Source organism: Propithecus coquereli, unplaced genomic scaffold (assembly GCF_000956105.1).
Source record: "Propithecus coquereli isolate 6110/MARCELLA unplaced genomic scaffold, Pcoq_1.0 Scaffold42, whole genome shotgun sequence".
Lineage (NCBI taxonomy): Eukaryota > Metazoa > Chordata > Mammalia > Primates > Indriidae > Propithecus > Propithecus coquereli.
The window spans coordinates 2,828,916-2,839,531 of NW_012149952.1; the positions used below are offsets into that span (position 1 = coordinate 2,828,916).

General features: G+C 53.4%; 2 protein-coding genes across 3 annotated transcripts in view; one reads left to right on the forward strand and one right to left on the reverse strand.

Moving 5' to 3' along the window:
• Positions 1-5,885, reverse strand: part of SYMPK (symplekin) — a 34,432-nt gene extending 28,547 nt beyond the window's left edge. For both annotated transcript variants that reach the window (XM_012653448.1, XM_012653449.1), the window contains exons 1-5: positions 5,810-5,885; positions 2,200-2,323; positions 1,980-2,045; positions 578-631; positions 414-487 (exon numbers count right to left, since the gene is read on the reverse strand). In XM_012653448.1, coding sequence (XP_012508902.1) covers positions 414-487; positions 578-631; positions 1,980-2,045; positions 2,200-2,304 — 299 coding nt within the window. In that variant the 5' untranslated portion in view covers positions 2,305-2,323; positions 5,810-5,885. The remainder of the gene's footprint in view (positions 1-413; positions 488-577; positions 632-1,979; positions 2,046-2,199; positions 2,324-5,809) is intronic.
• Positions 5,886-6,713: 828 nt separating this feature from the next.
• Positions 6,714-10,616, forward strand: part of FOXA3 (forkhead box A3) — a 7,104-nt gene continuing 3,201 nt past the window's right edge. The window contains exon 1 of the mRNA XM_012653211.1: positions 6,714-6,957. Within this exon, the coding sequence (XP_012508665.1) occupies positions 6,889-6,957 (69 nt within the window). The 5' untranslated portion in view covers positions 6,714-6,888. The remainder of the gene's footprint in view (positions 6,958-10,616) is intronic.

The following is a 10,616-nucleotide window of genomic DNA, read 5'->3' on the forward strand; positions in this document are numbered from 1 at the left end:
GTCCCAGCTATTCAGGAGGCTGAGGAGGGAGGATCGCTTGAGCCCAGGAGTTCAAGGTTATATGAGCTATGATCACGCCACTCCACTCCAGCCTGGGTGACAGAGCGAGACCCTGTCGATCGATCGATCAATCAATCAATGAAAGGTCACATGCTGTATATATCCTGAAAGTAGAGCCAACAGTCCTCACTGATGATGTAGATGTGAGGTGTGGAAGCAGCAGAGGAATCACGGATAACCCCAGGCTTCCAGTCTCATTAAGCATTTGCTGGGGAATCAGCGTGCACAGGATAGAGAATGGGGCTAGGAAGCGGACGGCAGGATCTCAGGGGTGGTCTCCAGGCCAGGCCAGGAGCTGAAGAGACGAATGATTCCACTGGGGCTGCTCCCCGGGCTCCCGCGCCACCCCATACCATGCCTCCTCAATGAAGCCGATGACAAATTTTCGCACTTCGATGGATTTGTCTGCTTGAAAAGCAATGATCTCCTGCCAATGTCAGAGAGAGGTAGGTCAGGGCTACACCAGGATCCACCCGCTTCCCCCCATAGCCAGATGCCTTTCCCTTCTGTCACTCACATCCAGGAAGTTGTCCAGCAGTGTGGGGTCTTTGTTGATGATCAGCTCCTGGACCTGGAAGGAGATTGGGGTGGGAAGGAGAAACACACATGAAATCGGGATCCAATCGGTGCAGACAGGGGAACAGAGGGGAAAACGGCGTGGGGCTGGGCAACGCATCATTTTAATGCCTGCCTCTGCCACTCCCTAGCGAGGGCCCTGGGCATGGTCTCTGAACCTCACTCTGCTCTTCTATAGGACGGGAATCTGAAACATCAACTCGCATGGCTGTGGGAGGCCTCAACGAGATCTTACAAGGCACAGGTCCTGGTAGACAGTAAGGACGTGATACGTGAGGTGGCTAAAAAAAAAAAAAAACAGGGCAATGCCCCAGGCCTCCTACCTTCCTGAGGCTTGTCCTCCCTTCACCTGTCCATCAGTTCTCCCCAATCTCTGTCTGCTTCTGCTCCCCATTTCACGCTGCCGCAATTCAGCAAGCATCTTATGACACTGAGAACTTGTTTCCCGAGGCCCTGGTACCTGCCAGCATCTTTGGAAGGAGCCCTTCCTGTGGACATTCTCCTAAAAACCCAGAGCTGGCACGGGACCTGGCTCCTACAACTCAAGCCACTGTCGCTAAATGGCCCTCAGAAGCGCCCCACGAAGGGGGCACCATGAGCACCTACTCCACTGCAGAGGTGAAGCTGGCTCCCCAAGGCCACACACTGGGCAAGTAGCAGAACTGGGGTTCTCACACAAGTAACCTGACCCCACAATCTCTGAACTCCAACTGCCTCCTGCTCTGCACCATGCCAGCTCCATGTCCTCTTCTGCCTTTGTACATACTTTTGTGCACTTTGCTTGAGATGCTCTCCCTCTCTCATTTGGTATGCCTTTCTCTTTTTATCTCTGGGGCTTGGCTCAAATGTCCCCACTTCCAGAGATTCCTCCTGACCCCCCATCCCTAGTCCAGGTCAGGGGCTCCCTCCAGCCTCCCACAAGCCCCCTAGACTTCTTCATTCTAGCCCTGCCCATTCTGGGTCATCACTGTCTGGTGACAGTCATGTCTTCCCCACTGGACTGGACCCTGGCAGAGAGGAAATGCAGTGATGAAGAGCATAGGACCTGGAGTCAGAATCCAGGATCCAAGTTCTACTTCGGCTAGCTCCTAGCAGAATGACCTTGGACTAATTATTTAAGCCCTGCTTCTTTCTGTATAAAATAGGGTTGAAACTACCCTGCCTTGTGGGGCGTTTATGAGAATTAGACGGGAGCACGCCTGCATAGCACTGAGCACCACGGTGGGCACGTACGAAGTGCTTAAATGTGGACGCCAGTGTTATTACCAGTGTCTTCTTTCTCAGGTTCCCATCCCCAACCCCTTGTCCTGCTCAGCCCAGGACCACCCCCAGGCCCTCATCACCTGTCTGAGCACTGTGATCTTTGAGTCATTGGTGATCAGCGCCGCCTGGTTGAGGAGATCCACCACCTACAAGGAAGGGCAGAGGCAGATGACAGTGCTAGCCTTGCCAGCCCAGTCCAGCCCCCTCAGCGCTCTCAGGGCCCTGCCACCTGGGGGTGGATTATCCAAAGACAGGGGATACATACACCTCCCCACTCTACACCCTTCTGGCCACATCTACCCTCTCTGAGGTGGTCATGCCATCAATGCCTGGCCCCTCCTCTTGAGTGAAAAACTGTGATGCCACACTCCGGCGGGTGACGCTGTCCCCACTGCTGCTTGCCATGGCTGCCGTCAGGTGCTCCCTGGAAAATAGAGGGGATGGGGTCAAGCTCGGAGCCCCCGTGGATGGGCTGGCCTGGATTATCATCTCGACATCCACAAAGGGCTCAACCCTTCTTCCCAGCCTGTGCTTTCTCTGAGTAGCCTTACAAAGCCCCCTCTGCCCTCTGGGGTCTGTCTCTAGCTTATGTATATATGCTTGAAGGTTGTAATTTGGGGGAGACTCTTGTCTCCCAGGTCAGAGGCAGCACTCTAAGCCTCACTCCAGTACTTTACGCATCGTGGGCCAACCCCAAACATCTGCTGAACGACTGACCAAATGAACACACAGCAGCCGCCTCGCTGGTCTCTGTGCCTCCTGTCTCTCAATCTGGGCTGTACCCAGCACTGGGCATGAGAACAAACTTTCTAGAACACAGCTCCAAGGAACACCACTCGCAGAGCCCTGCACACGAGGCCTGCTTAAATATTGTTTCAGCCATCCTCTGGAATACTACAGAGCTGTTTTTAAAAGGGAGGGAGGGAGACTTTTGGGCATCTATCACTGGCAATATTATGAAATGATTAATGCGGAAGGATATCGTTTACAGCACTATTTATGGCTGTATGATAGCAAAAGACTAGAAGCAACTCAAGTGTTCTAAAATAGGGAGATTGGCTGAAAAAGACACATAATATAAGACTACGCAACTGTAAAAAGGAATGAGGGAGGAAAGAAAAGGGAATGAGGAAAATCTCAACGCACTGATAGAGAGTACACATATTAAGTGCAAACAAGCAAAGTGGAAGACAATGTTTACTACCATGCTCCCTTTTTACACAAGAGAAATATGTTAAAAAAGAAAAAAATTGAAAGATAAACCAAATAACAGACGAGGAAGGCAACAGGGTAAAAGAAAATACTGGTGGATCTTAACGTGTTATCGCGAAAAGATGTCCGTGATAGCGTGTGTGCATCACAGTACAATGCATACAACTCAACCCATTTTTGTCAAGTTTCTGTGTACACGTTGTATGCAGAATGACATCTGTGTATACAGAATGACCTGAGGCAAGAGACTTAACTTCTCTGGGGCTCCGTTTCCTCTTCTGTAAATGGGGATAGTACTGTGCCCCGCCTACCTCCTAGGACTATTCTGAGGATTAAATGAGTTAGTATACAAAGTAAACATTAGATAAATATAACTATTATTTTTACGTACGTGGGAAAATATGCGAAGGATCTTAACTGTTAACATTAACTCTTAATATTAATTATAATAACGAACAATCATTTGAGGAGGGCAAAAAAGCTATTTTTAAAAAGGAACAATATCGATTGTACGAAGCAACTCTTTACAGTGGTATCACACAGTAGGTGTCTGCTGAATGAACGACTATCCAACAGTCTCCTCCCGAGTTTCCCTGCTGCGTATCACCCCCGCGTTGTGTTCAGAGTCGGCCAAAATCCTCACCAAAGCCTACAATACCTTACAGAACCTGGCCTCTTCTACCTCTGTCCTTTTCTCCCCCTCAGCTCTCTGCTCCAGCCACTCTGGCCTCCTTGCTGTCCCGTGAATATGCCAAGCACACCCCTTCCTCAAAGCCTTTGTGCTCCTCCTCCCAGATATATCAGCACGACTGTCTCCTTCCGCCTTGAGGTCTCCCCTCAAAAGTTTCTGCAGGGAGGCCTTCCCTGACCACCCTATTTCAAATTTCAACTCCCTCTCCCTCCCCCATCTGTGCTGTTTTATTTGTCTCCATGGCATTTAGCATCAACACATTTACTTATTTATAAGCTCTGAGAGGACAGAGATTTTTTGGTGTTTGTTTACTTTCTATATCCCCAGCATAGAGCGGTGCTTGGCATCCAGTAGGTGCTTAATAAATATCTGCTGAACTAATCAACACTCCCACCAAAGGGCTTTCCCAATCACTGGGCTCAGAATCCCTGCCCTTTCATTCTAGAATGCTTGAAAAATAACAGCTAGTATATACTGAATATTTAGTATGTGCTGAGCACAACTCTTTTACCTACATTAACTCATTTAAACCTCATGACACCAACTCTTTTAAGTATTATTTTCCATCTCTATTTTACCGGTGAGGAAATTGAAGACCAGGGAGGTAAAGTCACTTGACCAAAGGCACACAGTTTGTAAAGAGGTAGAACCAGCAGTATGGTTGCAGAATCTATCTTCCTTACCATTGTGCTATACTGCCTGCCTGAAAGGAATTGTTCTTCTACCCCAGTTCTGTTCACATAAGCCAAGAAGCACGGCCACCCGACAACCGGCATACTGGGATCCTTGACCAAAGCATAATAAACCTTTCTACCTTTTTTATGATGGTAATGCATCAAGATCCATCAAAATTTTTTGCCCTGTTTCCTTCCTCTTCTGTTTTTTCATTTAGGCTTTCAGTTGTTTTTTGTTCCTTTTTTTTAATCCCATATGCCTTTCCACCCATTCAGTGGTTTTTTGAAAACATAGATACATATTTCCTTTTCTTTTGCAAAGAGGGAGCACACAATAAACGTTATCTTCCGCTTTACCTGTTTTCACTTAATATGCTAAGTGGTATATTACCATACAGAGTGGAAGCCATTCTATCAATGTATAGAGATTCCCTTCATTCTCTTTTCCTTTCTCCCTCACTCCTTTTTACAGTTGCATAGTATTTTATTATATGGATGTACTATAGTTTTTTCAAGCCTGTCTTCCAATTTCAGAACATCTGTGATGTTTGTACTCCTTTGCTATAATGAACAGCGTCATTGTTTTCTCCTCCCTCCCCGTGTACTCCCTATGGAGTACCCTGCCCACTCTCACCTGGGAATATGACCATTCCCCTGTTCTATCCCACAGAGTGGCTCTAGGAGTATCTTTCATTCATTCAACGAACCGTAACTGCGCATCTCCAGTGTGATGGGCGCTGTGCTGGGAACACAGCGGTGACCAAGACACACCCAGTTCCCACCCTCATGAAACTCAGGGTCACAGACATAATCAAAGAGTACACAGATGAAGGTCTAACAACAAATCAGACCACACGTGACATGAAGGAAAGAACGGGCGAATTTCAGGACGGAGCGCAGGAAAGGAGGGCTTCGCAGAGGAAGTGACGTTCGCGCCGAGCCCCGAAGGATGAATGGGACTTAGCCAGGCAGAATGAGTAAAAGGATGTTGCGGGCAGAGGGGGCAGCCCGTGCAAAAACACTGACGCGGGAAGGCGCATGGCAAGTTTGAGGAACCGAAAGGCCAATGCAGCTGTACGAGGTGGGGAAGGAGCCAAGAGGCACAGTCCAGACCGGCGAGGTCTGCGGGGCGGACGCTCCTGGAGGGCCACGCTGGAACTTTGCCCTGCGGGCACTAGGGAGCCAAGGAAGGGTCCTGAGCAGGGGAAGAAACGGGGGTCTCGAACGTCACTACTCCCCTCTCCTCGCAGCGGCCCTCCCCTCGCCTGAGCCCCTGCCTCTTCAGGGCTCCTCCTCCCTTCGTCCCCGGGTTCTCACGCAGCCTCCCGCTCACCACGGCTCGGGCCTCCGTCCCCCTCGCGCCCCCTCAGCAGTGCCTCTTCACATACGCTGCCGCCGCCGCCATCTTCCGTTCGCCGCCAGGAACATTGCGCACGCGCCACACGCGCAGGGCCGCCGGGAAATGGAGTCCAGAGCGGGACCCACCCCCGCCCTCGCCTCTAGCTGCGCGAGCCTCCTTCCGCCCTCCCCCAGACTACGCCGGGGCGGCCCTTCGTTTCCGGCCTTCGAGCACCATGCCTTGTGGGAAATGTAGTCCCCCTTGACAGAAGCTCCGGGCGGAAAGGGAGCTCGAGGATTCTGGGAAATGCAGTTCTCGGTGGTTCTGCGTCCCTGGACGGCGGGCTGGTGTTAGTGGAGAGTCCCGGCGGTCAAGCTGCTAGGTCTTGGAGCCGGTCTTATGCCTTACCGGGATCTGAGCAGAGGCACCGATCTCCTCCACCTTTGGTCCTGATCCTTTACATAGTATGGAAGCATTTCTGGCCGTCGGAAGCCGCAGTCTTCCCCTCCGTCCAATGGGAATGTGATTTTGAGGGTTTCTTATGAGTTCTTACAGTGAGTGGCACGTAGGTACCCCTGGAGTTCTCAGCGCTCTGAGCCCCCTTCCTTCGCGGGGGTCATGCCGAGCTCTGCCTTTTCGCCCTCTCAAGTCGAGGTGATGAAACCTCCTGGGATAGACAGTCCCTAGAGTTCTGTTCTTTGCGGCCATAGTATCAGCGCTGTCTCCCCCCTGTAGCTCCCTCCTCTTCAGCCATCTCCAGCTCTCCGGTCCCGGGGCTGCGGTTCCCGGCGCCTGAGGTCTGTCTCTCAGAATCCTGCAGGGGGCGCCCCAGTCCGAGTGCGCCGCCCTCGGGGAGGCGGGAGGGGAGCCCGGGGCGGGCGAGGGCGGGGTGGGGGGTGGGGGTGTCCCGGCTATAAAGCGTGGCCGCCTCCCGCGGCGCCCGGGACAGCTGGACCCCGGGGCGGTCGGACGGACGGGCGCCGGTCGAACTCGGACCGTGCCCGCTGCCGGGGCCGAAGCACTCCGCTCCCCCGGGGTCAGAGCGGGGGTGGGTGGGGGCGCAGGCCCGGGGGATGCTGGGCTCGGTGAAGATGGAGGCTCATGACCTGGCCGAGTGGAGCTACTACCCGGAGGCGGGCGAGGTGTGTCCTCGGGGATGGCGGAGCGGGAAGTTGGGGGCAGGTATCGGGGTGCGGGCTTAAATGGAGCGGGGACCGGTGTGTGGGCTCAAACGGGGGCCAAGACACCTAGTTGGGGAGCCGAGGAACTAGGGACGTGGAGACCAGGTGAGGGAGTCAGGGCCGGGGACGAGCCATGGGAGCGCGGGGTAGGCAGGCTACTCGCGGCCACGACTTAAATGGAAGTCAGGAAAATTTAGGTCACACCTTAAACATGAGAGCCGGGTGTTGGGGCCCCAAAATGCTAGGGATTAAAATTAACAAACCAAAGATAGGAATCAGAGCTTCAGGGTGGAGGACAGAGTTTAGGGGTTTCAGGAAATGGGGTTCAAAGTTGGGGGGGAGATGGAGACTAAGATGGAGGAGGAGATCACCATTAGGCAAGTCTGCGGTGGGAGCTCAGCGGTAGGCCGTAGTGTTAAAGATGGGGGCTGCGGGAGTAGAAATCAGAATTGAGGTTCAAGGATAAGGATTGGCTGGTGATCTAAGACAGGGTCAGAAACAGGGGTTGGTGCTCAGGGATAAAAGATGGAGGGAGGCGCTCAGATGTGAAGCTTCATTTTGGGAGTCTGAAATAACAGGTGGTTTAGAGTTGGGGCTTGGATAGATGGGGGCCCAGATGGGGTCAGTTGGGGACTTGAGAGCAGGAGATGTGGACATCAACATTGGCATCCCTGCCCACGACCCTCAGCAGGGACTCCCCAAGTCAGAGGCTGCAGGGTTTCCCATTGTGTGTCTCCCCACACCCCCGGGCAGCAGCCTTTAGCAATTGCTGAAGTCCTCGTCGAGTCTCACCTCGGACAAGGCTGTCCTGTGGTGGGGGATAGGGGTTACCGGTGTGTCCTAATTCCTGCACCCCAGCAGACACAAAGTCCTTCCTCACGTCTAGCTCCATTCCTCTTGTTGCAAGGATTCCTGCTCTGTAGCTCACTTGCTGTATAATCAACATTGTGAGGTTGGAGGGGTGGGGATGAGGGTCCCACTCTGAGAGTTATGCGGGTCTAGACCCTTGGATTCCTAATCTGGAAGGGAACTGTGGGCTTGAGGGGGAGGTGTGGGGCTGGGATGGCTGGGTTCTCCAGGGAGGCAAGACCTGGTAGTTATAGGGGCCCCAGTGTGCCCGAGTCTTGGGTCTGGGGCTCGAAGCTGTAGAATGGGGACTCCTGGATCCCCAGGCTTTTGGGGCTTGGCCAGGTGCCCGGGAGGGGCCAGTCCTGGGGGTGGGGAGGTGTGAGGTGCACGTGGAGTGGGGCAGGGCCAACTGGGGAAGGGACTGGGAGTGTTGAGAGGTGGAGGTGGGGCGGCTGGAGGTATCAGTTGTAGAATGGGGAAAGCAGAGACCAGGGTGGGAGGTGGAGGCTCCCAGGTAGTGAGGGGATCTCTGCTGGCCCCCTGGAGAGCTCTGAGTCATGATTTAAGGGAACCAACTACAAATCACTATCTCAGGGGCACATTTTAGAAGTAAATTGTGGGGGTCTAGGCAGGAAGGGTCAAAATTTGGGGTACAGTCTGGATGGGTCCAAGTTTGGAGGATAATTTTTGTGGAAATGGTGTGAGAAAGGAAGGGACAGTCTGGCATATTGTGGAAGAGCAGATATGCGGAGGGCTAGAAATCGTCCGGGGGGTTCTGTCTGAGGGTCTCCCCAGTCTCCCCAGCAGGTGAGCCCACGCTTCCCCTTGGGTCGGAACAATGGGGAGAGAAATATCTGTATTCAACCGGCAACTGAGAACCCAGAGTGTCCCCAAACTGCCTCTTGCCTACAGCACCCTCCTGCTGGGGGCATGTTGACACCCAGAGGCTGGCTCCCTGTCCGAAGGGAGCTTGGGAAATTACCACCCTGGGCATCCCCGCTGGCCTCGGGATCTTACGGATGAGCTGGCCCAGCTGCTCCCCGACTTTAGAGGTGGAAAGTCTGAAGCCCGCAAGAGTGCCGGGGTCCTGGGTTGAGTCTGGGACTAGAAACGAGGCTTCTGGCTTCACACTGCCTTCCTCTGCTCCCTGTCACACCCTTCTCCAGAGACAATAAGGAAATGAAAGAGGAGAAATTCTAGCCTCCTAATGTAGGGGTGCAGGTCCCCTGAGGGCTTTTCCCCCCAATCTCAGCCCCACCCTGGCGGGGGAGATCCGGTTCAGACCCGGACACCAGGGCTTCATCCCAGCCCTGGGCGTGGGAAAGCCTAGGGTGGATTAGGGCAGCTGGAGTGCTTGAGGTCAGACCTCAAGGAGGACTTCCGGGAGGGTGGGGAGCCAGAAAAGGAAGGCTCTGGGGTGCCAATCTGTCTTACTCTGAGATACCAGAGAGCCCGGCTGGGTTGGAGAAGGGGGGTGGGAGTGATAGGGATTTAGGAACTCTCTGTGGACCCCCCCTGAATTCATCACCTTCTCCCCTCTCCTCTTTCCTTATCCTGGGGAGGGGGCAGAAGCCACCAACCAGTGGGGAGACCAGGACATGGGGGGAGGGGAGAGCTGTGGCTCCAATTTCACCTTGAGACTCCTGGGGAGCTGCAGACACTGAGGAAGCTGGAGGAAGGGGGTGCGGAAGGGGGTGCAGGCAGGAGGGGAGAGGGGTGCAGACAGAACGGTAGACCGGGGGAGAGACAGTGCCAAGGAGGGGAGAAAGAGACAGAGGGGAAAGAGAGATGGGGGTCGGGGGAGAGCAAAAGAGGTGGGGGAATAGATGGGGATGGGGGAGGGGAAGGAGTGTAGAGGGACTGAGACAGGGACAGAGAGGGACAGATAAACACAGAGACAGAAACAGCCAACAGAGAGATTCAAAGAGATGAGAGAAAAGAGCTACCTGGAGAGACATTTGAAGTAGAGAGGGGAGAGTTTCTTCACTCAGACCTGGGGTTGGTTGCTACCTGTCCCTGGCTACCTAAGTGCCCCTAGTAAGAACCTTTTCTCTCTGGACCTTGGGACCTGCAGAGGCTTACAGTGGCAGGAGACTAGACAGTATCCACTAACCCACAGCCACCGTGGCTCTGGCCAGAGCTCTGGCCAGAGCTATATATAGCAGCAACCTCAGTGCCATGAGACCCCAGGCTGCGGAGGGGACAGGGCAAATGGGGCAGAGGGGGGCAGATGGGTGTTGGGGGAGAGAGGGTGGGAGACAGTGGGTGAGAGGAGCAAATACGGACAGAGAGAAACCAGGGTCCAGTGCTTTTGTTTTCTTTGTTTATCCTGTTAGACTGTCGTCTTCCTGTTAGACTGTCAGCTCCCCGAGGGCAGGCATTTCTGTCTGTCTCATTCACTGCCTTGATAGCATGATCCAAAACACAGGTCTGGAGCCAGACCTCCTTGGATGCAGAATCCCAATTCTACTCCTTCCTTGCTGTGTGACCCCAACAACCTCTCTGGGCCTCGGCCCATGTAAAATGGGCATCATAATAACGCCTCCCCTCATGGCACGGTTGTAAAGATTAAAGGAGACCGTTCCCATGCAGTGCTTGGAGCAGTGCCTGGCAGAGTAGCTGGCCGATAAGTATTTGTTGAATGGATGACAGATTATAGAGGGTTATTTAGAGAGATGTAACAATGCCTACCTTGTTTCATTGAGCTAAGATGTACCTTTTTTCCCCATTTAAACATTTCCAAAAATGAGATGCGTTTGTAGTCAATGGTG